Genomic DNA, 26,935 nt, shown 5'->3' on the forward strand with positions numbered 1-26,935 from the left:
AGACAAGGGCCGTTCCACACATCCTGGCATAGCACTAAACTCATGCAATGAGGACATCTTCCTGGCACGATTTCTGATGTCATCACACCACAAAAATGGGATTGTGGTGCGATGACATCAGAAATCGTTGTGTGAGCTTAACTGTATGCTGGGATGTGTGGAAACAGCCAAGGCTGACTTTGATAGACCAGTGTTCTAACTTGGGTTGGAAAATTCCTGGAGATTTGGGGATGGAGCCCGGCTAGTGCAGAGTTTGGGGAGAAAGACCTTTCTACAGCCCCCATCCCATATGGCTTATGTACATGCTGGTCCCAGGACCCCCAGCTTGGCCTTTTTGGGTGTTCAGAGGAGACCCCCCCTCCCTTTTTCATCAGCAGGAAAGGCAGATTGGAGCCAACCCCTGTGAATTAAGTTCAGACCACAAAACTCCCAGAACGTATCTGATGGACCAAACCATATGGAGGACACCAGAACTTTGTAACATATGAATTAACTCTCAGATAGCTTTCAATGAAGCTTAGATAAGTTGATGGAGGATAGATCCACCATTGGCTGCAAATCATGCTGGCTAAATGGGACCAACTACTTTCAGAAGCAGGGTACCTTTGAATGCTAGTTGCAAGGTAGGCAACATGTGGGTGGGGGAAGCTATAGCCTCTGTGCCCTTGCTGTGGGCCTTCTGGGGGATCTGGCTGGCCACTGGAAGAAACAGGATGCTGGACTAGATGGTCATCTGAACTAGTAGGGCTAATCCCTTTGGGTTCAAGCAGCAAGGAGTCCCAATGATACTTCTGTGTGTGTTTTGGAATTCTGTGATAGGGAGCATAGCGTAGCTTTGGAGCAGAAGCACGGGATCTGCACAAAGGAATGGGACATGGTGCATGGCCCCAAGGTCTTCCAAGTGATCTTCACCACCACTATCCCATTTGACTCTTACATATAAGCATCACCTCCAGATCCACTATCTTTGATGACTTTGCTTTGAACCACATTTCACATCTATTTCTGTTTTCCTAGAGGATTCGGGCTTCAGGTGTTATTCTTCTGGAGACAATACTCTTTGGCTCGCTCCTTCTCTACTTTCCTGTGAGTATCTGGGTTGGACCGTAACAGGTTGCTTTGGCTAGGGTTACATTAGAACTGTTTCCAGGATTCCCCAAAAGGGAGTTAATAATGTTTCCAACATGAGGAGGAAAAAAGGGCCCATTCACTTGCAGCTATTACTCTGGTGTTTATTAGGATAACGAAAATGAATGGCAATAACAAATGCCATTAGTTTCCCTGTGTCGTGCCCTTAATTGCCATGTGGTTTGCCTTTCATTGCGACATGGTTTGCTTTTAACTGCCTTTAAAACTGGTACTTTTTCTTCTATCTGTCTGAAATTTGGCAGGAAAGATTCCTTGGGCTAGGGGGGCAGTCTCTGAGGATTTCATCTAACTGGATGGAAAATAAATTTCTCGGCAAAACCATTGAAAACCATAACAAAAATGAACTTGTATACCAACTATAACAAAACCTAAGAAATTGTTAGAAAATAAAAATGCGCAACCTAACCAGACGATGGTGTTCAATGCCAAGCCAGCTTAATTTAGGCCTCAGTCAGGTGATCCAGTTGATCTGTCACTGCATTGGCAGTGCAAATTGCGTAGGTTGAGGAGAGAAGGGGAAGGGAAGGTGAACAGGGAAGCAAGGTGGAGGTGCTTAAGAACAGACTAGGCGAGTCCTGAGCAAACTGGAAAAAGCAGGTGAGGCAAGCTATGTTCAGGCCCAAAGGCTGCTCCCCAAATTTCATTGTTAGCATTAGAGCTGCTACCCTCTAGGTGGAGGCTGGAATTGTTTTGGGATCATAAGTGATCTCCACTACAGAGATCACTTCCCCTGGGGGAAAAATCTTGGCTCAGCCCTGCAGTTCACTCACTAAAACCAGTGAGGGACAAGGAAACAGTTACCCAGAGGCTTCCCCCTCCAAAATGTTGAGTTGTGTGGCTGTTCATGAATTATGCAAACATTGCAACGTTGCATGTTATAGGGTTTATTTTGCATAATTTGTTTCTGCCAGCTGTGATGAGAAATAAAGTACTATCTTTGTATGTAGGCACTGAAGGCCATGAAGGGAAGGGAAGGGAAACCCAGCTTTGAAAGTTGTTGGTTTCTGTGGGTTTGGATCCAACCAGTTTTTGTGCTGGTGAAAAGGGAAGGAGGGCTCTCCTTTGACTCCCCCAAAAGGATATGCTGGGGATGATGAGCCCTGCATGGACAAAATCGATGTGGATAGGGGTCATAGTGAAGAGGAGAATTTGGTGAGATTGAGTGAAAAAGCTGGCTGGGTCCAGTCCTATGCGAAGAACCAATTTCTGCAGTAAAAGGAATAAACTCAGCCATACTCGTCTGATGCCTTTTAGCCACTCTAGCAAGAAACCTTCGTACTCAGAGGCTTTATTAATCCAGAGTGTCATGTTTTAGGGACTTGCAACAGGGAATAGAGCTTACCATTGTGCCCTGCCTGTGAAGGCCCCTGAGGAACCCAGCTAGCCCCAGTCCAAAGGCAGAAAGTCAGCCAGATGGCTTGACACAACCTAATTGTAAATGATTTAGGATTCTCTAGAGGAAATGACTGGAATCGATTGCTGATGTAAATTTTGGGTCACCAGGATAGCCAAGAAAATAGTCTTATGCAATCTCCCCCTTTCCCACTGGGAAGAGCGCAGTTGTGCTTTCCTACTGTTTTCTGGCTGAAAGGGCCAGGCTGGAAAACTGGATGTTTTTTAAATATATGCATGTGCAGATTAATATCATTTGGGGTTGGGGGGAGGTTCATAAGAGACACACCAATGAGTCTTTTCCTGGCCTCTCTTTCCGTGTAGGTGTTCATCCTCTATTTCAAGCCAAGCATCTTCCGCTGTATTGTCCTGCGCTGGGTGCGTATGCTGGGTTTTGCCATTGTGTATGGAACCATTACCCTCAAACTGTACAGGTAAGAATATTGGGGGTGGGAGGGACAATTAAAAATGCATACAAATGAACCAGGGCCGTTTCCACACACGTTGAATAATGCACTTTCAACGCACTTTAGTTATCCTTTAGAAGTGGATTTTGTGTTTCACACACGAAAACCCAGTTCCAAATGATCACCAAAGAGCATTGAAAGTGCATTATCCAACGTGTGTGGAAGCAGCCCATGTGTGGAACAAAAAATCCACTTCCAAATGATTGCTAAAGTGCATTGAAAGTGCATTATTCAACGTGTGTGGAAATGGCCCTCATCAAAGGTCCATTTAGATGAGCAAATTGACTCCAGCAAAGAACAGAGAGATGTCCTATAGAAAATTGTACGTCAGCACTATGAAATTGTACTTATGCCTGCTTTTCTTCCTCCAAGGAATCTTGGGAATTGTAGTTTGATGAGGGGTACTGTCTGTTGTGTATGTAAAGTGTTATCAAGTCACAGCTGACTTATGGTGACCGTTTCCAAGGCAAGAGACATTCAGAGATGGTTTACACCAGAGATGGTGTAAAGACCTTGGACTTCCTTGGTGGTCTCTCATCCAAGTAGTAACCAGGGCTGACCTTCTTAACTTGCAAGATCTGGCATGATCAGGCTATCCTAGGCCATTGGGATTCTCTAAGTTCCTCTTACCCCATACAACTATAGTTCCCATGTACTTTGGGGAGAGGGAATGACTATACAAATCCAGACACCCCCAGACAGTTTTTTTCTCCAGCAGGCTGAGCCAATCCTCCCTGTCTTCAGAACTCGTTTGACAGACAAACTGTCTAGCAAATAGAACACTGCTTCCATAGTCTGTGTTGACACTCCCTCATGCTTCGGATGGGCTGGCCACTTTTTATTTAATTATTCTTAAACATTGGAATACCATGTGTATGTTGATGCAATTAAATGTACGTTCATCCCAGCCATTTCTTTAAAAAACAAACAAACAGAACTAAGGTGTAGGCAGGGCTTTTTTTCAGCAGGAACGCGGTGTAACGGAGTTCCGGAACCTCTTGAAAATGGTCACATGGCCGGTGGCCCCGCCCCCTGATCTCCAGACAGAGGGGAGTTTAGATTGCCCTCCGCGCCGCTGAGTGGCATGGAGGGCAATCTAAACTCCCCTCTGTCTGGAGATCAGGGGGCAGGGCCACCGGCCATGTGACCATTTTCTCTGAGGGCAACCCACTGAGTTCCACCACCTTTTTTCCCAGAAAAAAAGCCCTGGGTGTAGGACATTGAAAAAATGCTTCAGAGAAGGAACAGGACTGGTGATTTCACTGGTTCGCAGCCAATCAGTACTATGCACAATGCTGTATTTTTGACACAAACAGGAAAAATGGGTTTCCCTGGACTTCAATCTGGAGAAAATTGTAGAGCTGGCCAAAACACAGTGAGTGTACTTCCACAGGAGGCACACCTTTAAAATCATATGCATATGGAAGCACCTGACATAGGAAAGGGTGATGAGCCCTCTGAAGAATGCAAGATGCTGATAGACATTTCTTTATCTCCAGCATCTGGTACTCAAAGGCATCCTGCTTCTGAACTTGGAGCGCTCTTTGTATAACACAGCTAATACCCACTGATGGACCTTTCCTTCATGAATCTTTCTAAAAGTCATCATAATATGCTGTGGCCATTGATGCCAGAAAATAATTATATATTGTATGAATTTATGGCCAAAGAGGTTCCCTCTAGATATCTCAACTAGGATTTCTTTTCCAGTGCCACATCATATGCATATATATATACAGTCCATCTTAGGAACGGAGCATGGCTGGAAGGGGGCAGCGTCTCACCTGTACTGCAGTCCATGTTCATGAGGAGTCTGGTGCTAAATTGAGGATGGTCATGGTTCAGTGGCAGAACATTGGTTTTGCATTCAGAAAGTCCCAGGTTCAATTCCTGGTACCTCCAATCAAAAGGACCAGGTAGTAATTGATGTGAAAGATATCTAATGGAAGCCCTTGTGAGACGCTGCCAGTCCAAGTAAACAGTATTGGCTTTGAAAGACCACGGCCTGACTCCATGACTCCATATATAGCGGTTTCGTCCATTCGTAAGTTTAGGGTTGGGGTTGTGGCTCAGTGGAAGAGCATCTGCTGTGCTTGCAGAAAGGCCTGAGTTCAATCTCCCACAGAGAGTTTTAGGTGATGTCAGAGACCAGAAATCCTGGAGAAGTGCTTTCAAGTACACAATCCTGACTTTTATAGATCAACTAGCAACAGAGCCCGTTTTTTAAAAAAACGGGCCCTAGAAAACAGCGTGGCCTCCAGAGGAGGAGCCTGACATTCCCACCGCTGCACCGGCCTCTGGAGTGAAGGGCTGGCTTATCTGGTTGTTCCACCACCGCAGCGCCCTCTGGAGGCCTTATTGGCCACCAGTATAAAATGTGCACCAGGATAAAATATGCGCCGTCAACAACACGGTTCGCCTTTTATGTTTAAGGATGACCTAATTCAGTATAAGGCAGCTTCATTTAAGGAGATACTGTGGCTCAGGGGTAGAACATCTGAATTGCATGCAAAATGTTCTTAGTTCAATCACTCCAGTTTTTTTACAATAAGGATCAGGTAGTGTATGAAAGACCTGAAACCCTGGATAGCTGCTGCCAGTCAAAATAGACAGTACTGACTTGGAGAGACCAATGGTCTGACTCAGGAGGCAGTTTCATGTGTTCGTATTTCATCAACCTCAGACCATCTCTCTCTTCCTGTTCTGCAGGGTCTTAAAGGTCTTTCTCTCCCGCACAGCCCAGAGAGTCCCTTACATGACCAGTGGGCGGGTTCTCAAGATGCTGGCTTTGATCCTGCTGTTGGTACTTTGGTTCTTAGCAGCCTGGACCATTGGGATGTTGCAGAACATAGAGAAGAACATCCCACTGGTGGTCAGAGCCCAGACGCCTAATGGCCTCCAGTTCTACATCTGTGACCATGATCGTTGGGACTACATGATGGTTGTGGGTGAGGACCAGATCCCTAAGCCGGTACTTTTCATGGTCGGGGCCATAGAATATCCCCATTAGGGTTGGCATTCATTTTGAACCCATGTCTCCTGCTAGCATCTTTCCCCCCCTAAATGGAAATATGGCAGTACAGCCTAGAACTTACATTTATTATTGTGATCCTTTTGGCTGTCTTCCACCGAGGTAAAGTTTTCTCCTGCAGCAAGCACCAAACAGAAAGCAAGCTGCTACAGTCATTGGCATATGGTTGTATACTCCCATCACGTTACCTTGTGTGTCCTTCCATCCAACCCCTTGAAACACCCAGTTCCTGATCATTAGACAGGACAGTACCAGTGGTCTTTTTAAAAATCTAGCGGGGCATGATATCTGGAACCCCCAGAGGGGTTCTTCACTTCTCTCTGGATAACTATACTTTCGGAGTATCTCCTGTTAAGAAGGCTGGCGCTGCTACCACTCCATCCATGTCACTGTTTACAGGCTTTGCCTGCTGCCCACATCTCCCACTTGCTTTGATTAGCTACCACAGGATCAGCTACTATTTGTGTGGTCCAGTGATCTAGCAATCTATTGACCAATTGCCTCCTTACCCCTATGCCTTTGTAGAAACATGGTCAAGTGGGGCTTAATGCGGCCCAGCATTCAAATAAGAAATTTATTATAAAGAAAATGTCCACACACATACTTTGCACAGCCATGGATCAAGCAAGGATACAAAGTAAAGGTGCATATATGCAGTCCTATGATCCTCCTCTAGACATGCTCTCTTAAAGCAACTCTTAAAGTTACACTGTTTTATCTCTTATCTATTACCATTGGCTGAGCTGCCTGCCCTTTGTTGGCTTCATATGGTAATGGCAGCCATCAAGATGGAGCCTAGATGTGACGTGTCCTTCCTGCAAGTTATCACCCGATGGAATTGGCCAAAATGGACCCCATTCCCCTTGTGACTAGAGTTTATCTCCTCTGTTTGCCCCCCCCTTACTGCCAGTCCTCTTCTTCCTGTTATTCCCAGGAAGAGATACTATCTAGTGTTTGGCATCTCCGTGTCTCTGTCCCCTCCTACGTGTCACAGTCCTGCCTAGTTTTGGGATGGTCCTTTGATGGTTTTCTGCTGTCTAGAAGCATTTGTATAACCAAACCTTAAATACGGGGAGCTTGTGAGAGGGACTGCAGGGATGAGGGATGCTTGAGAACAATTAAACCCTCTCCTGTTTCCTATCTTTTTACAAACAGAAACACTTCTTGGAAGGAATGTGGGGTTTTTGCAGCCCCTGGACTTCTAGTAGGGTGATGTAGCTCAAAGTGGAGGGCATTTCTCCACAGGGTCCATGAGAAATGATGGGATGGGGAGGGAGTTGCAGTGAGAGAAGTGAATTGGTGTTAATTGCCCCTCCCCTTCCATTAGTAGAAAATTTAGGCTGGATCTAACCCACTCTCTCTTAACCATTCACAGTTATTTTCTCCAGTCTACCACTTCTCTCTTTTCTCACACCCACTTCCATTGCCCTCCTCAACATAACCAGGCTTTGGACGAGAGAACAGCAGCAGACCTCTTGCAGGGCAAACTGCTGAGTCTGGAGATGTATGGTTTGTGGCAGTCCAAAGCTTATTTTGGGTGCAGAGCTTTTCAAGTATCATCAATATTTGTGGTTAGATTGACAAATAGGGAATGGGGAACTGGGAACCAGCTTCAGCCTCGGGCTGGACAAGTGCGTGGCAAGGCGTCACTTACTGACCTTAGGGAATGCAATATAAGACACTAACAGGTTCAGACACTCAGCTGCAAGTTCCGCCAAGAGACAAATCAGAGAGAATTCTATCAGTCTGTTGTCAGATTTCACCCACTGATGGAACAGCCAAAGAACCAATCTGTGATGAATTTGAATAGGGATCAATAATATCTCCTCAGGCCATTTCCACACACCTTTAAAGGGATGGCCTACTCACAGAATGCTGGCAACGTCTCCATTTGCAAAACATATGAGTGCCATTTGGCTTCTATTTTTTCGGTACCTTTTCTGTGACCACGAAAAGTGTATTCCCAGAAAAGGCGCCAAAAAAATGGAAGCCAAATGCCCTGCAACCATTTTGCAAATGGAGACATCTGGATTCCTGTGGAAAAGCTGCCAGTGTTTGGTGAGTGGGCTGTCCCTTTAAGAGCGTGTAGAATCAGCCTTGTTGCAGAAAACTCTGGAGTCACACATTAACAAGGAAACTTTTTCTTGGTGCATTCTGAGAGAACCTCTAGTCATGTACAAAGTGTCATCCTCACATACTGAGTCATTATAGCCAGCCTCCACCAATCAGAAGTCAGAGATGAGTCAGCCTTAAGGGTAAAGGTGAATGGCTTCTAGCCAACTTTGATTTTAGCCCCTCTCTGTCTTAGAAATTGAGAGGGATAGAAGAGATGGGGAGGCAGTTAGAATCTTGCCACCACAGAAATTTTTCATTTCCCCTTCCCCCTTTCTCCACTATCCTCCAGCGGAGATGCTGTTCTTGTTCTGGGGAAGTTTTCTCTGCTACGCCACACGGACCGTCCCTTCTGCTTTCCATGAGCCACGCTACATGGGTATCGCCCTCCACAATGAGTTGATTGTTTCTGCCGCTTTCCATGTTGTCAGGTAAGAACAGATAAATGACTTTTGAGTTGGGGACCTCAGATATTGCTGCTTTGATAGCCCAGGAATGGGGGGGGGGACAAGAGGGTGACTTCTGAGTGAAGAAATCCTTTTTACCATTTTTCCCTATGCGTAATTACATTTGGAAGGTTCGCGGTGGAATTCATTCTCTCCTTAATTCTTTCTTCTCCATCATATTAATCTTCCCCCTTAAACAGGATCTCCAGTTACATGAAGAAGTGAACTGTGATTCATGAAAGCTCATATTTAAATAAATGTTGTTCCTCTTTAAGGACAGGGTTTTTATTTAAATCTCAGCCTCTGTGCATTTCGCCTACAACATAAGGTTGATAATACTGGCCTACAGCACAGAGCTGTTGTGTGGATGATATGTGTGAAATGTTTAGGAAAATTGCTAAATATGGATTTAGAGAACAGTATTATGAGGGCAATTAACGCTGGTACCACGAACTACCAAAAATTCAGCTGTATATTGAAAATATTTATATCCCAATGACCAGACTTAAAGGAGTTTACATCGATTAAAACCAACTAAAATCTCAGGTCACAGAAAGAGGAGTTTTAAAAAAGTAGATCAATACTCATCATGAGCCATCAAACACATGTTGGGAAAGTTCTGCTTTACAGAATCTCCAACATTTTTGCCAGATCGGGGCAAAAGCTGGTTCCATGACATAGGAGTGACCACTGACCAAACTCAAGGAGAAACAGTTCTTACTAAGCTGATTGAAAAAGCTACTAGTAATCCCTGGTCTGATTGTTGGACCTGCCTTGTAGGCACATATGGGTGGAGGCGGACTTGGATTGATATGTTCAGCAATTTAGATGCTGCATTCTGTACCAATTGTAGCTTCCATGGTCTTCAAGGGCAGCCCTATGTGGTGTGCAATACAGTAGTCCAATCTCTGGGTTAGAGTAACATGGACTAATGTGGCTAAGTAAGCGAAGCCTAAAAAGAGGAACAATATTCATGACAGATGAAGCTGAAAAATGCTTAAAATAAGTTGTTTTAAACTTAATTTGCTATCATTCTAAGAGGAGATGTATTGTTTTCTAACTCTCTATTGTATATATTTCTGGCTGTAGGTTTTTAATGGTTCCCTCCCTGCATCCAGACTGGACATTGCTGCTGTTTTTTATTCACACGCACATTACGACCACATTGACATTGGCACTTCTTTTCATCCCAAAGGTATGAGCCTGCAGAATCTGTACAAAAAATAAGAGCTTGTTCTCTTTTCTCTTCCAGCTCCTCCAAAATATTTTTTAAAATTTCATTGTGTGCATTAAAAATCATGAGATTTCAGGTTTTCATTTCTGCTTATTTGAGGTATGATTCTTGCAAATACCTAAATTTGAATTCTACTTCTGCAAACTATGGGTAAGCATTTGGGGCTTATTGGTCAAGCAGTGTTCTTTTGCCATTAATTATGTGTAGTTCCAGGTTCTACATCTGTGTTAGAATGCCTCTAAACACCTCTCAATTTAAAATGGCTTTTGAAACCAAATGCAAACACTTCTCAATTTAAAATGGCTTTTGAGACCAAACTGATTCTCCACCCCAAGTTTTTATTGTTAATTTTGTTTTGCTGTTCATTTTAAGGCACCATCCTTACATTTGCTATGCACACTAGACAAACTCAGAGAGGAGAGGCCTTCCCTCAGCCACAGTAGCTAAATGGAACCTCCCTGTACCGAGGCAGTATACTCTGACTACTAGAGGCTGGGGACAAATAACAGGTAATAGAAATCACCCTCTTTTCTTAAGAACTGCCCAGAGGCATTTAACTGGCCACTGTTGGAAACAGAATGTTAAATTACATGGACCTTCATCTGGACAGTGATTGTGTTCTGAAGCCTATTGAGAGTAGTGGTATCTCAAGACACACTTGACAAAAGAGTCGCTTGAAGGTATGTAGCAGGGAGAATAGTGCCATTAGCCCCCCCCCTTCCTATTAGACTTACTTGTAGGGTGAAGCACTTCACACCATGCTGTGTTCTCACAGGGGCCAGCACCTGTCCTATGCAATGGCTTTCAACCTCCCACTTCCCAGTTAGAACATTTCTGTGCAGGACTGTGTATGTTGTATATGGGGTGGGGCACCAGTAGCCATTGTCAGCAGCCCTGCAAAGTACCATTGGTATGGCAGAAGGGAAGAACAAGAGTAGAGGAGACAGAAGTTCAGAGAACCAATCAGAGAGACTCAGAAGTCCTGATGGCACATGCAAGTTGCCCATTGGGAAGCAATATCCTTCCAGAACCATGTTCCAGTGCATGTGTTGGTCACTTCCTGTGAGACTAAGACTAGCAGTGAGCAAAGAACACATTGGAGTCTAGATCTGTACCTCTGAGCCACATGTAATGGACTGTCTACATACCCATTATTTATGTGACACATGGTTAGGGTACAGAAGGTCTCAGGTAGCTCCAGTTAAGGGATCTCAGGTAGCCGGTGCTACAGATCATCTTTCTCTGCCTGAAATTCTGGAGAGCTGCTGGCAGGAAGAGGGGAGGGGCTACAGTTCAGTGACGGAGCATCTGTTTTGCTTGCAAAAGACATCAGGTTTAATTCTCGGCATCTGCAGTTAAAAAGATCAGAGGAAGTGAAAACCTGGAGGGAGCTGCTTGCCATTCAGCATAGCCAGAACTACCCCTTGATAGACAAGATGCTTATCTCAGTATAAGGCAGCTTCATATGCCCATTAGATTAGAGCTAGTGCTGTGGCTCAGTGGTAGAGCATCTGCTTGGCATGCAGAACGTCCCAGGTTCTGTCCCTGGCACCTCCAGTTAAAAGGATCAGGCAGTAAGGGGTGTAAAGAATCTCAAACCTGAGACCCAAGAGAGCTGCTGCCAGTCAAACAATGCTGACCTTGATAGACCAAGGGTCTGACTCAGTAGAAGGCAGTGTTATTTCTTTAACAACTAATATTGAGCTGAATGGACCAACCCTCTGACTTGGCATAAAGCTGCTTCGTTCAGTGATTCTAGCTGATCAGCAAATCTCTCTCTTCAGGCTCAGAGTCAGTAGCACTGTCTACTAAATTAATCCCATGGCTGGTAAAGTACCAGATATTTACATCTGGGGAAATTACACTTATTCTCCAAACCTGGAATTTGCAGTAGTTTTGAAAAAGACTCAAAATATTCATTTCGCAAACTCACAGTGTTCACCAAAACTAATGTAGTAGAGTCGATCCAGTCCTGTGCAACTGCAAAGCTCACTGATTCATACATTATCAAACCTACATATGTGTGAATCTACCTGCACCTTACAGGATTGTTGTGAGGATCAAGCAGGATAGAGCTGTGCATGGCACAAATATCCCCGTGTAGTCCCATAATGCATGTGAAAACAGCTTATACAAAAATGGCTGAAAGGCATTTTTACATTGCAATCCTAGGCACAGTTATGCCAGTCTAAGCTAAGGTTGCCAAATCAGGGCTGGGAAGTTCCTGGAGATTTGGGGGTGGAGCCTAGGAAAGGCAGAGTTGTGGGGGGGAGTAACCTCAGCAGGATATAATGCCGTAGAGCCTACTCTCCAAAGCAGCCATTTTCTTCAAGGGAACTGATTTCTGTGTTCTGGAGATTAATTACATTTCCAGGAAATCTCCAGGTCCCATGTGAAGATTGTGAACCCTGGTCTAAACCCATTGGTCTAACTTTGCCTAGGATTGCAATTTATGTCAAAATACCCTGTTGAGAGAGCAACCTTGGTTATTCTGCCTGTTCCAATGGGAAGGGTCTGCAGAGAAGAATCCTAGATAGATACCTCCTAATTTTGAATTCCCATATCCCACTCTCAAGTGGGATTTTGGCTGGAGTTACCGTAAGAACTTAGAGGAAGGAGGATAATGGTGGTTTGAAGAGCAGAGCCATAAAGACAGCTGGAAATTGAAGTCACAGTGGAGCACTGGGACACATAAAGTGCATTATGTAGATCCCAGGAGGGACATAACCAAAAATCCACCTAGGCTTTTTTCAGTGGTCCCTAGACAGATACTTCCAGAAAAGGCAAGTGCAAAATTCAGATCACAAAGGAAAGAGCTGTACGCTGTTGTTAAACCCAAACTCCTGGTATTCACAGGTATACTGCCCCTGTTTATGGAAGTTCCACTAACCATTGCTCAGCCAGTCCTCCATGAATTTGTCTAATTTCCTTTTAAAGCTATCTAAGCCAGGGGCCATCATCCCTTGAGTAGAACTACCAGTTTGCCAGCATGGTGTAGTGGCTAGAAAGTCAGACTAGGATCTGGGAGATCCAGGTTTGAATCCCCACTCTGTCGTGGAAGCTTGCTGGGTGAACTTGGGCCAGTCACTCACTCTCTGCCTAACCTGACTCATAAAGTGGAGGTTGTGAGGATAAAATAGAAGATGGGAGAACAATGGTGTAAGCTGTTTTGAGTCCTGAGTGGCAGAAAAAGAGGGGTATAAAATTACAAATAAGTTAATCCGCCATTGGCTGCATGTTTGCAGGACCTCTTCCTATTCATGCAAATACAATAGTCCTTTTTGAGATGCCAGGCTTATGCAAATCTCAGCTGCCCTCCCTCACTCCCCACGGAGACATTCATTCATACAAGTGCAGCCTGCAACTCTGCCAGGGGACAGCAGTCCTAAGCAACCCACAGGCAATTGTGTGGGGCTCAATAAATGTCCGCCACCTGGAAGAGGCAACATCGGGGAAGGCCTTGGTCTCTGTACCCTGTTTGTTGGCCCTCCAAGGCAACCAGCTGGCTGCTGTGTGAGATAGGATGCTGGACTCGATGGGCCGCTGGTCTGATCCAGCAGGGCTCTTCTTATGAGGTAACTGGTTATCCCCATTATCTGGGCATCACCAATTCCATCCCTTCCTAGTAAGACAGAAGGCCTGACTACACTTTCTGGGTTTGCCCTGCTCAGGTCAAACCAGACAAACAATAAGTGTTCCGGGTCAAAAATGAATTCTGAGGGATGCATGGGCCAGTAGGGTTGCCAACCTACAAGTGGTGTCTGGAGATCTCCCAGAATTACAACTGATCTCCAGTCGGTTTGGTGTAGTGGTTAAGAGCAGCGGGACTCTAATCTGGAGAACTGGATTTGATTCCCTACTCCTTCACTTGAAGCCAACTGGGTGACCTTGGGTCAGTCACAGCTTCCTGGAGCTCTCTCAACCCCACCCACCTCACAGGGTGATTGTTGTGGAGATAACGACAACATACTTTGTAAACAGCTCTGAGTGGGTGTTAAGTTATCCTGAAGGGAAGTATATAAATCAGATGTTTTTATTATTATGTATGTTATTATGTATAAAATGGCTGCTTTGGAGAGTGGCATAATAGCCTGCTGAGGTCCCTCCTCTCCCTAAACACCACCCTTCCCATGCTCCATCCCCAAATCTCCAGGAATTTCCCAACCCAGAGTTGGCAAACCTAGCAGCCAGGATTGGGACCATGGCATATGGGGGGGGGGAGGAAGGGATTAACCCTTTCCCTCTATGCTCTTTTCCCCAAAAGGTAGAGATACCCTACCCTGCCCCCCACCCCTCACACCCCGCCCCCACTTACCTGGCTGGTGGGGGGGCACACATCTTCTGTGTGCGCTCCCGTGCGCAGCAGCCACCTGGATTGGCCCAGTTTGGCCTGGACTGGGGCCGCTGCGGAGCGTGGGAGCGCTCCTGCGGTCCACAGCGTCCCAAAATGGGCCCGATCCGCATCAAAGTGGGCCCAAAACGAGCCTGTTTTGGCGCAGATTGGGCCCGTTTTGGGCTGCTGCAGAGGCCAGGAGTGCTACTGCCCTCTGCAGCTGCCCCAATCCAAGCCCCTGTGGAGTGTGGGTGTGCTCTGGGGAGGGACGCGGGTGCGCCACATGATGACATCACTTCCTAGAAGTGACATCATCATGCTTGCAGGAGCGTGCACACGTGCATCCCCTCCCCTGGAAAGGTGAGTGCCAGGCACCAATCCGCCCCCCACCGGGAGGTTGAGGGGGCCTGGCAACCCTACCAAAAGGACTTGGGCAGCTGGTGTTTGCCCCACGGTGGAAACTTGTGTGTAGCCCAGGGCTGGATCGAGGGGGGGCAGGGGGGTAGTCTGCCCCCAGCGCCACCAGGGAGGGGGCACTGGGAGCAGCTGCCAGCTGCCAGAGGGCGCAGGCAGCAGTGCGGGCAGCCTTGCAGCCCCCTGCGCTGCCTTTCGCCTGCCCCGCAGGACAGGGGGTGGACGGCTTTCCACACACCCCCTGTCCTGCAGGGCAGGTGAAAGGCAGCATGGGGGGCTGCGGGGCCACCCGCGCCATTCGCCTGCCCCGCAGGACAGGGGGCAGCCGGCCGCCCCCTGTCCTGCGGGGCAGGCGAAAGGCAGCACAGGGGGCTGCAAGTCCGCCCGCACCATTCGCCTACGGGGAGGCAAACAGCGCGGGTGGCTTCCCAGCCCCGCACGCTACCTCCGTTCCGCCCTGCGTGATGACGTCACCGAAGTTACGTCATCACGCAGCGTGGGGAGCGCGCGTGCGGGCTGGCAAGGGTTGCCCCGGGCGTGGGCAACCTAGATCCGGCGCTGGTGTAGCCTATTGATGCACCTGTTTCCCCAGTGAGACAAATATTTTTATTTATTATAGGGTTGCCAACTACATGTAGGGAAATTCCTGGAGACTTAGAGGCAGAGCCTGGGGAGGATGGGGATTGGGGAGGGGAGTAACCTTAGTGGGGTATATAATATCATAGAGTGCACCTTCCAAAGCAGCCATTTTCTAATCTTTTCAGCCTGAAGATCAGTTGCAATTGTGATCCTCACCTGAAGGTTAGCAACCATACTGGGACCTCTATCTGCCAAGTACAAAAACTTTCTATGACAGAGAGGTAAAAGGAGGTGAAAGGACAAGAATGAGTGAAAAGGATGGCCAGATTCAAGCCAAAGTATTTTGTGTCTGTCTGGTATCTTTTTTTTTAAATGTTCCCTGCCAACATTACAATAAATAACACGTGTTAAACACTACCACATTATCCATAATGGACTCCAGTGGACATTTTCAGCATTCTCCCATTCCGTGTTCCCAACACAGTTCCTGCACGTGGGGTCGCCCTTGCGGGAGGAAATTGCCGCCGAGGTGTATGAGGATGAACTAGACATGAGGCGTTCGGGCTCCTACCTGAACAGCAGCATCACATCAGCCTGGAGCGAACACAGCCTTGACCCCGATGACATTCGGGTGGGTGGAACACTCAGGACCTTCTTTTGACGCTAGCTATGCCAGAAACTGTACCGAGTAAGAGTTGCCTTTTGCAGTCTTTCTCCTGAAGTTAATCCCCTCCCAGGACCCTAAATAACCTCAAAGCGGGAACGGGTGGGATGACTGAGAGCAAACACTCAATGAGTCTAGGTGGAAACAGAGGCAACCAAGGACCATTGGGCTTGGTCTGTTCTGATTGGCATTAAAATCTCAAGAGGAGGCCTTTCCCAACCTTGCTTTACAGTGCAATCTTAAGAACTCTTCCCTGCGTGTAAGCCCCGTTGAGTAGACCTGCTCTCTAAGTTCCTTTTCTAACAACCTCAGGGCCAAAATGGCTGATGTAGGGTGACTGCTTTAGCTGCCACAGTTTTCTGCTGTGTTGTGGCTCAGAAGGAAGAGAGGGCTGTGCAGTCTCCTAGGAAGATGTGCCAGTGTCCATGCCTAACAACCTGTACACTACCAAGGAAACTTAGGTCCAGGGTCGGATTTGGCTGCAGAATGTGGGACAGAGCCTATAGAGAGAAAAATACGAGAGCTTGATTTGGAAATCCACTGATCTCTGTCCCCTGGGTGAAGCTGGCCCTGTTCCCAGCAGCTGCAAAAAACAAAACAGAAAAAGCTGTGTGATCTACTGAGTGGAGCTGGCTAGGATGGGTGGTGCATGCTATATTAGTGATGCAAAGACCCCGCAGTGCACAGTGGATAGCATGAATTGGGCCTTCCAATGATTTTTGTTTAAAGTTTTAATGCCATGAGCAGTGCTTGGGGGGGGGAGCAGGGAGAGAAGGGTTATTTAACCCTTTCTTCTCACCATTTTCCTGATTTCAACCACCCCCATACTCCAATCGCTATGAATCCTGCAGTAGAAAAGGTACAGGCATTGTGCAGCATTTTTGAGGAGAAATTCGGATAGGAGAAAACAACACTGGGGAGAATCAAACCCCTACATCATTCTCAGCAAAAGCTGCTTTGAAGGCTATAAAAATCATTTGGATCTCCTATGTTATAGATGACTTGGAGCCAAGGTTTGCAGTTTCCTGTGAGTTTGGTTGTGGGAAGAAAACGGGGATGGTGGGAGGTGGGTTAAGGACTCGTGGCCAGACGGATCCCCAGATGATCTTAAGCTATGAAAAGCCTCTGGGAATTATAGAGAACTGGGGCTGAAGATGTGCTTTCATGAAGGTTTCAGGTCCAGTCCTTGGCATCTGCAGTTATGGAAGGATCTTCAGTGGCAGGGCTGGGAAATTTTTTGGCTTGACAGCTTTGGGGAATGACCACCATCCAAAGAAAGAATACTAAATTAGATGGACCAATGACTGACTTGGTATAAGGCAGCTTTATAACTGAAAGATGGATCGCACATAGCTTTACTACACAGTATGATGTAGGTACAAGACAGGGCCATGGCTCAGTGGTTAGAGCATGCTTTAGAAGCAGGAGGTCTCAAGTTCAATCTCTGGCTTGTGATGTTAAAAGGATCAGGCAATAAATGATGGGGAAGGCTCCATCTGAGGCCCTGGAGAGGCGCTGCCAGTCACAGTACTGACTGACAGGCCAACGGTCTGATTTAATATAAGGCAACTGCATGGGTTCCTTAGTTTAGGTATGGGGCATGAATGCACCATTTTGCATGCAGAAGGTCCCAACTTCAGTCCTGGCGCATCCAAAGATTTCAGGTTGTAGATAATGGGAAAGACCCCTCTACTTGAGACCCTGGAGAGCAGCTCCCAGTCAGAATAAAAACTGACCTCGACAGACCAAAGGTCTGACAAGGTAAAGCAGCTTCATGAGCCTCAAATTTATACCCAAACACATTTGGAAGACGAATTCAGACCTTGGGTGCAATTGTTTGTGCATACATACATTTTTGCCCAGGCAATATCCACCCCTTGTTTATGGACATGAGGGATTCACTCTTGCACCTGAATGGGAAAGGCATGGACCAGGTTAACACAGAACACTCTAAAGCATGCAGCTGTGCTCCCTAGCTGGCCGCGCTGCTTTATGAATTGCTTTGCCTGTCTTTACCCTAATGTGAAGTATGAACGCTGCAGTTTTGCATCTGCAGTGTGAAAGTACATTTTCTTCCTTGGGGATTTGGTAAAGAGAGGCTGGGCTGGAGTCCACTAAGTGGCAAGGGGTTGCAGATCGCACTGGGAGGTTCATTGTTCCCTTCCTAGATCTGCCTTCATTGAAAATCAAGGCTCATTGTTCAGGGCCATTGTTTCTCAAAGCTGTTTGCTCTAACATGTGAAAACACCCACTTGCTGGTGGCTCCCCCTACCTCTCCCCAACACACACACTGCTGGATTTATTAAAAGGATTAGGCAATAATCATATACCTACTCTGCTCCTCCTGCAAGGAGTTTACAATACCTTACAGTTCCCAAGGAGTTTCCTACCTGGCTGGCTTACTTGACAAGTTTGGCTTATGCTACTTTCTTCCTCTTTTACAAACAAAATCTTCAAGGCCTGCTGGATCACTACTTGTGGTAATCTGCTTATTGGAACTGTTTTGCCATGGGCAGTAGATCAGTTTGAAAAGTCAGTGGTCCGCTGCTGCAAAGGGTGAGTGAAGGAAATCTCCAGTGGCAGGATCAGACTATATTATTTTTTTTAGAAAATGCATCCGCTGTCTCTCCACAGAGACCTACTTGAGGCGGCTCACAGAGTAAACACTACAAGAAATGATTAAAATGTCATCATAAGAACTATCAATAATAAAACAACCCAGAGCACAAAAACAGCATAACACAACTGTAATGTTTTGCATGTAATGCCATTGTGTTTTATTTCTGCTTGCTAATGTGGGGTTTTTAAAGTTGTCATTATTAGTTAAAATGCAGGCCTCTGCAGAAAGGAGGGGCTCGATAAGTGAATGGAGTGTAATCGGATCCTCAAATTAAAACAAGCAAATCATTACAGAGTGGTATCAAAAATAAGCAAAACATTACAATATTTAGTAATCTAAAATGGTATCAATAAAAACAGTAAAATAATGAGACCGTAAAACTTGCTTTAAAAAACAAAAGAAACAGTCCCTCAAAAGCCTGAAATGTTTTGGACCAGGCACCTAAAGGAGACTAAGGTAGGCACTAGGCAAACCTCAAGGGAGAGGATATTCCAAAGGCTCTGTCTTACAGTAAATCTAGATGGATCAGTAGGGTTTAATTAAGGTAAGGAATCAGTGCCCAGGTTCAGCACTGAACAAGGGAGATATGCCTGTAAGCCTGGACAGGGTGCAGTTTTCTCACACACATACAGACCCCAGACCACAATCTAGGGTTGCCAAGCTCCAAGAGGTTCCTGGAGTTCTTCAATTATAACTGGTCTCCAGATCACAGAGATCAGTTCCCCTGCTGGAGAGAAAGGCAACTTGAGAGGACAGCCTCTATTGTATGGATTTGAGGGGAAATCCCTCTCCCAATTCTCCCCTTCATAGTTACCCCCACTAAATCTCCAGGAATTTCCCTAGCTGGAGTTAGCAACCCTTCACCAGCTTCCCTTGGTTCTAATGGAAGGAGTTTCAGGCAGCATGACATGGCTTCCAGGCAAACAAGCCCATAGAACCACACTGTTTATAAATTAGCTACTGTGAGGAGGATCATATACTGAATATGTTAGAACAGGGTTCCTCAATGTGGTGCTACTTCCCTTGGCATTTGCCAAGCTTTGCAGAAAGCAGGCAGGGCCATTGTAAGACAGTGGTTGTTATTGGCTACCATTTTCAAATGAAAAGGTTTTCCACTGTAGTATCAGGACTGGTAAGGGACTTGTGCTGTCCTGAGTCAGTATGTGGTTTCATTCATCCTTCAGCATTTCCTTCTTCCCTAGAGGTGCAAGGAAGAATGTATTCCATTTTGGCAACACCTCCTGAGGCAGCCATTTTGGATTTGGCTCTGTCTCCTGGGGCAGCCATTTTGGGGTGGCACTCACTACTGTCTCTCAAAATTCCAAAAGTGCCTGCATGCTCAATATTGTTGAGAACCCTTGTGTTGGGGGTTGGGGGGGGGAGGTTAAAGCAGAGTCAACTTCGGGAAAAAAAGAAGAAAAACTGCTAATGTAGTCAGTAGGTAATGCAAAACACCTCTGCCTAAGATACTGGAGAACATCTGCCAGTCAGAGTAGACAATACTGACCTTGAAAGACCAGTAGTCTGACTCAGCATGTGTTTATTCCAAATACATACACCAAGTTGTGTGACAGTAAGCCCAACAGTGTTGATACTCAGTCTACAAAATAAGATTCCTGTTGTCATTTTGCTTTTGACTGAATAAGAGTTTTGGTTCCCTCCCACCCTTTCCTTGTATCTTTCTTCCCCATCCTTCACCCTAATGCCCCCTCCCCTCTACACATAACATGCAGGATGAACTGAAAAAGCTTTATACGCAACTGGAAGTTCATAAGACCAAGAAGATGACGGCCAATAACCCTCACCTTCAAAAGAAGAGGAGTTCCAAGAGGGGGCTTGGCCGTTCCCTCATGAAGCGTATCACCGAGATCCCTGAGTCTATGACCCGCCAGTGCAGCAAAGAGGAGAAAGATGGGTCTACCAGTGGAGGCGGCGGGAGTCGCTCAGGCTCCTACAAACGAAGGCACGTGGACTCTGGTAGCTCAAGCATGAAGCTGAAAGATGACTTCTCTTCCAAGAGCAAGGTGGCCTCATCAATGAAGAAGTCCCACAGCACCTATGATCACACCAGAGACGCCAAGGAGAACAACATACCAGCCAGGCATGATAGCTGCAAAGAGGCTCCTTTGTTAGATTCACTGATGAGGAAAAAACTAGCCAAGAAAGCTTCAGAGAGATCCAGTAGTGACTCTCTCGATGATTCAGCACCTTTGGTCTACAAATCAGCCAGCGCTCACAACCTATCGGCCAGTAAGAAACCTCTGCACCCCAAGCCTTCCCCCCTGCAGAAATCCCTCAGTGTTGCCACCAGTGCCAAAGAGAAGGCCTTGCTGCTCACTAGCAGAGCTTACTTAGAAGACTGTAGAAGGCAAAGCCAAGACAAAGAGAAGAGAGCAGCAGGAGACTCCACAACAGAAAGTGACGCCTCTGGGCACACTGAAATGACTGACATCGCCTCAGATCTAGTGGTGAAACAGCTACAGAGGGATGACGCATCTGAAAGAACTGTTAACTCCCTTCTGGAAGATAGCAGCTCCGTAAAGGATACTGCACAGCCGTTGGAAGCTGTCACGGCCCCATCAACTCCCTCAGAAAGCAGGATGCAGAAACATGTTACGTACACCACCAACAGGAGTTACAGCGTCCACATCTCCAATTTGGCGGAGAAGAGATACCAGGCTGGCAAGAAGATGCCACCTGAGCCTCCCATTCGGCAACAAAGCTTAGGTTATAGCCTTGAAAGAAGAGACCAAACACAGACTCTAGCTCAGTCCTTGAGAGATTCCAAAGACAGTCCAGTGCTGGTCAGTGTACACCTTCAGGAAACGACAGAGTCTCCAGCAAAGAGTGAGATGGGAAGAAGTAGGCAAGCAGCAGATGACACACCACTTCCTTCTCCCATTGGCCTACAAAGGCTGGCCTCCATTGCTGCAGAAGTCTGCCCTTGGGAGGTCATGGAAGTACCAAGCAAAAAAGACCCACAAGGGAGTGAGCTAGAGAGTCAGGATGACTCTCCAGAGAAACAACCCCCTCAGGTCTCCATTCCAAAAAGCTCCATGAAAAGCTTAACTCTGGCCATTAAGGCATTCAACCGGTCACGGATAAAGGCAAGCACTAGAGCAAGGAAGGATAGCGAAGAAAGCCCAAGAAAAAATGAGAGAGAAAAATATAAGGATGGAAAAAACGAAAAGCCTAAACTGGCAGAAATAGTCTCTTTGTCTGTTGGAGGTACACCAAGGCAGCAGGAAACATTCAAGAGCCCGGAGGAGAGCAAGGTAAAGGTAGCCAACAGGCAATCAAGCATATGCCCTTGGGATGATGAAGACGTCCCAATCAGCCCACAGAAGAAGAGTCCAAGCAAAGTATTTGAGGTATGTCCTTGGGAGACGAGCGAAGATGGCACCATGCTAGGCAGAGCAAGCAGCACAGACGCAGCGGCTCCCAAAAGCACTGGAAAGATCTCCCCTATCAAGGTGGGAAAGGCCAAGAGTCAGCAGGAATCCATGCAGAGGAGCCTAGACACTGATCAAAACACAGAGAATAAAACCTCCAAGGATGCTCTAATGGTTCCAAAGACAGACAAGAAGAAGGCAGCAACATATCCTTGGGAAGTGGCAGAGGCCATAGCCAGCACTAAAAGTGATGGACAGTCCTGGGAAATGAGCACAGCTTTGCCCGGGGATGAATCGGTAAAAGAGGAGAAAGGGAAGCCCTTTGGGTACAAAAAAGGGGACTCTTTGAAAGAGGTTCTTCAGCCTGTGCCCCAAGAGAAGGCGAGTAGCCAGAGTGATTCCAAGGGTATCAAAGAACCCTTTCTGGGAACAGAGATGAAGAAGAGTCCAAATCTATCTGAAATAGACCAGAAGAAACCCAAGAGAATAGAGATCAATAAGACACAAGTTTGTCCTTGGGAAACAGAAGCCCGCATCAGTGATAAAGAACAAGTCTGCCCTTGGGACATGGAGGAACCTCCAATGAAGATGTTGTCTGTGGAAGACAATGGAGGGTTTTCCAAAGAGGAGAAGAGCAGCACTCCACAAACAGCAGTAAGGGAGAAAATCAGCCACCAAGTGGATTCCATTTGTCCCTGGGAGTCCATGGAACTACCACCAAAAACAGATGCTAGGAAATCCAAAGAGGAAACAAACATCAGAATAGTGATATGTCCTTGGGATACAGGTGTCCCAGAAGAACCAAATCAGGATCCAGGACAGGAATCCAAAGGGGCTGAAAGGATAACACCTGGAAGTCCCGTATCAGAAGAGATCAAAGACATTCCATCTAGAAAATGGGATCGAGAGGGCAGCTTTCGAACTTCTGTTTGCCCCTGGGAAGATGTAGGGGCTGAAGAGCCTAACATAAAAATTGCTGCTAAAATAACAGACCTACCCAAAGTCATTTTGAAGACATGCAGCAGTGAGGAGAGTAAAAAGGCAACGGTTTGTCCTTGGGAAGCTGCGGATATTGAAATTAGCTCAAAGGCAGCCATCTGCCCCGGGGATGTGACTCTGGCTTCATCAGATAAAAGGACTTCAGTACACGATCGGGGTGGAGCATCAAAAAGGACAGGAGACATCATGGCTACAACCGCAGAGATGGTGAGCAGCCCACGAGAATCCATCTGTCCTTGGGAAACTATGGACACTCACAACATTCCATCAGAGACTGGTGCTAAAAGTCTAGACCAATCTAAAGTTGACTGCAAAGAATCCCATAGCACTGAGAACTTCAAGGCAGAAGTGTGTCCTTGGGAAATTCAGGAAGCAGAATCCAGCACTAAGGCAGATGTGTGCCCATGGGAGGAGCCTGAAAGCTCACAGAGTAAAAGATCATCCTCAAAAGGTGGCAGAGCTCTTGAAAGGGGTAGGACTACCCCTCTGAAAGAAACAGAGCCTTCCAAAGCAACAGAGAAAGTGAGTGGTCCACGAGAGTCAGTCTGCCCATGGGAAAATGTAAATCTCAATGAAACCTTTGTTAAACCTGAAGTGTCTGAAACCCCTTCTAAGAAAACTGAGAGTGCTGATAGTTTAAGGGCAGAGATTTGCCCATGGGAAATCACTGAAAGCCTACCAAATATAAGCGCTTTGAGTACAAGTGACCAAGAAAGGAGGTGTACCGTGCTAAAGCCTCTGGAAAAGCTGAGCAGCCCACAAGAAGAAGTCTGTCCTTGGGAAAGCACGGAGCTTGAGGAATCGTCTATGCGTTTGGGTGCTCAAAGCCCAGCCTCAAAGAAATCAGATAGCATCGAAAGTCTAAGGGCTGTGGTTTGTCCATGGGAAACCTCAGAAGAGGACCTCAGCATGGTAGACGTGCACCCATGGGCAACAGAGGATGCACCATTTGAAAAAAATGAGACAAGGCAAGACCCAGTTGGGGCTTCCAAACAGAAAACAGACAGGGCACTAAGAAGTCCAGGTGCAAAGAAAGTTGGGGGAGAATTTGCATTTAAGAAAATAGAGAAGTCCAAGAGCCACCAAGAGAGAGTTTGCTCCTGGGGGAGTATGGATTTTGAGAAATCACCTACCAAAAGCACCCGAAGTCTAGATCTGTTGCTCATTGGTTACAAAAAATACGACAGTGTTGAGAGCCTAAAAGCAGAGATTTGCCCATGGGAATTCCAGGAGATTCATACTAGAGCTGAAATATGTCCATGGGAGGAGTATGAAGGACCACCAGAGGGAGATGCCTTAAGAAAGGATAAAGACAGGTTTTCTAAAGATGAAACAAATACCAGACCAATGGGATGGTGGAAGGCCAAGGAGAAAGTGGGCAGCCCGCAAGAATCCATTTCTCCTTGGGATAGCATAGAACTACTGAGCAGCAAAAGTCCAAACCAGTCCAAAGCTGGTTCTAGCAAATCTGACAGTGTTGAAAGCTTGAGAGTAGAGGTATGTCCTTGGGAGGTAGAGGAAGAGGAATCTAGCAATAGGATGCATCCCTCAAAAAAAGAGCCAATGCTAATCACTAAAGTGATATTAAAACGAGACAGAAGTGGAGCTTTGAAAGGCAAAAGACTGACCAGTCCAGATTGGAAGAATGTTGGAGAACCAAGCACTTCTAAAAAGATAGAGAAGGCTCACAGCCATCAAGAGTTAGCTTACAAAAGTACTGAAGAACTCTCAATTAAAAAAAGCAGTAAAAGCTTTGATCTGTCCAAGGTTGCATCCCAAAAATCTGACAGCACTGAAAGCCTGAGAGCAGAAGTCTGCCCATGGGAATCCCAGGAGTTTGAATTGATCACCAAAACGGAAGCATTTCCCTGGGAGGTGGCTGGCGTTCCCTTAGAGAAGAGGCTATCGAGGAAGGTTGTTAGCAGGGCTTTCCAGGGGGATACCAAAGAGGTGACAAAAAGCTCCGGAGATCTATCCAAAGGTGCAGAAGACTTGGCATCAAGCAATTCAGCCAGCACTTCAATAAAAAAATCTGACAGCAGGAGAGAAATTTGCCCTTGGGAAACAGAACCCCCTGAAGTATCCATTAAAGAGATTAGCCAATGGGAAACAGGAACTGTGTTAGTCACCGAGACCGAAAAACAGGCAACCTGCACTGGTAAGACAGCGGTATCACCAGTATGTGAGAAAAGATCCCAAAGCAAACACGAGGGGTTTGCCAGACACAAACCTCTGTGCCGCACCTACCCTGAGAGCATGCTACCAAAAGGCTTAAGCAAAGGCAGTGGCACACAGACAGCAGCAAAAACGGGAAGTGACAGTGCCATAGCTGACATCTGTCCTTGGGAAGACCCTGCCGCTATCAGGAAGGACTCCGCCGCGATCAGCAAAGCTTTCTCAGAGGCATCTCTGTGGGAGGCAAGAGACAGTGGTTCTGCTTCAGCCAAAGACCAAACAGGCAGGAAGCCCCAGCCTGATGAGGCAAGGAATCCTAGGGAAGTGCGATCAGTTATCTGTCCTTGGGACTGTGACTGAACTGGCAAGAACAAAGAAGTTGCTTCACAGCTTAAGAAAGGATGTTGCTAAATGACCGCTCCGCACGCCGTGTAAACTGGCTCAGCATAGCCTACTGGCCTGGATTTCAACAAAGACATCTTTTTGTGGCGACTCTGGTGGTAACAACTGCTGTATTTTTTTAAAGAACAGCGAACCAGCAATGGTAAGTTGGAACATTCACCAGAGAAAAGTTGTACCTTCCTGCCTTCATTTGCAGAAAACCCAAGCTAGCTGCAAAACGCTGCACATTGTTATCTCTGTGTTAAATGTGTAGTGTACAGGCCTCTGCCAAATCCAGACCATCCATTCCCCAAGTCTGTGTAGACAAGAAGTATCTGGATATGTTCACAGTAAAAAGTGTCATTTAAAATAGTCTCTTAAGCAAACCTGTGAGCATCAGTCGACAAAGAGCCCTCCAGAGATCGTAGAGGTTTTATTTTCACTGGCTAGTATTTTGTTCTAGGGAACATGAGCGACCCAAGTTCCCACAAAAGGTGAATCGTGGCTGACCATGGATTTGGGACTATACTCCCCAAAATATGATTAACCCAGCAGTGTAGCCTCCATATTGCTTCAGAAGGGAACTCCTGTTGAGGGTCATCTTCCTATTTCACCCCAAACTATCTTCCCCAGTTCATTTTGGCATCTGGAAACACCAAATATTGTTTTTGTATTGTCTTAACAATGTCCGTGTTGACGCCTGAATGCTGCATTCCAAGTCCAATGGCTCCTTCAGCCATTTCTTTCTCCCATTTTCAGACATTTTCATATATCTTTCCAGGAGCACACTGTGGAAAGCTTTGGTATTAATTTCACCCGCACACACAAAATCCATAGTATTTGTGTAAATCAGAGAACGTCAAAACTTTCTGCTTTGAGAGAGCCATTTTCCAAGTTGACATGCCTGTTGAATCTGTTGGATGCACGCCATGAGGCTTTCCCATGCACTTTGGTGAATTCTGGGGCACATTCAATTTGTAGGGCCTGATGCATCTTGCTGGTGTAGTCAACTGAGCACATGTTAAGACATGCCTGACACTTCCTTACAGCTATTAAGTGGCAAGGGAGACCACCTGTACTGGGGGAGTTCATTTCCAGAAAGTATGTGTCTACCATTACTGAGGCCAGTAGGGTAGTAGCTCAACATACCCTCTATTAAAGGGTGATCTCAGCACCTGGGCAAGTGCTGTCCCTCTTATAACCCAGAGTGCACCTGATTTGCTTTGTCCCAAGAAAACCCAATGGGAACCAATGCAAATGGAGCTCCTGCCCCTACTTGCAGGACTTCACCCCAGCAAAAGAGATCTGAAGCTCACCAAAAAATAAAAGGCGTGGCTTACTAAAGTCAAGAGATGAAGGTGTACTCTTGGTACACCTTTTCTGCAGAAATGTGCAGCTCATCAAAATATAGTCCTGCCATTTAAACCATGGACTATTCCCAGCTCACATCCTAGCTAAATATAACACTTATTTTCTCTAACACAAAGGAGAGAATACTGTAAGCCACTTCGGGCCCCCAAGGTGAGAACAGAACACTGGACTTACCA

The 26,935-nt window shown here is 46.4% G+C and overlaps 1 protein-coding gene across 1 annotated transcript in view; it reads left to right on the plus strand.

Moving 5' to 3' along the window:
* The window catches only part of GPR179 (G protein-coupled receptor 179), a 65,358-nt gene extending 39,914 nt beyond the window's left edge, over positions 1 to 25,444 (plus strand). Inside the window, exons 5-12 of the mRNA XM_054995678.1 lie at positions 1,018 to 1,086; positions 2,866 to 2,975; positions 5,718 to 5,956; positions 8,444 to 8,582; positions 9,687 to 9,792; positions 15,642 to 15,788; positions 20,175 to 22,130; positions 22,278 to 25,444. Of these exons, the coding sequence (XP_054851653.1) occupies positions 1,018 to 1,086; positions 2,866 to 2,975; positions 5,718 to 5,956; positions 8,444 to 8,582; positions 9,687 to 9,792; positions 15,642 to 15,788; positions 20,175 to 22,130; positions 22,278 to 25,367 (5,856 nt within the window). The 3' untranslated portion in view covers positions 25,368 to 25,444. The remainder of the gene's footprint in view (positions 1 to 1,017; positions 1,087 to 2,865; positions 2,976 to 5,717; positions 5,957 to 8,443; positions 8,583 to 9,686; positions 9,793 to 15,641; positions 15,789 to 20,174; positions 22,131 to 22,277) is intronic.
* Positions 25,445 to 26,935: the final 1,491 nt, after the last annotated feature.

This window comes from Eublepharis macularius, chromosome 12 (assembly GCF_028583425.1).
Source record: "Eublepharis macularius isolate TG4126 chromosome 12, MPM_Emac_v1.0, whole genome shotgun sequence".
In the NCBI taxonomy this organism is placed as follows: domain Eukaryota; kingdom Metazoa; phylum Chordata; class Lepidosauria; order Squamata; family Eublepharidae; genus Eublepharis; species Eublepharis macularius.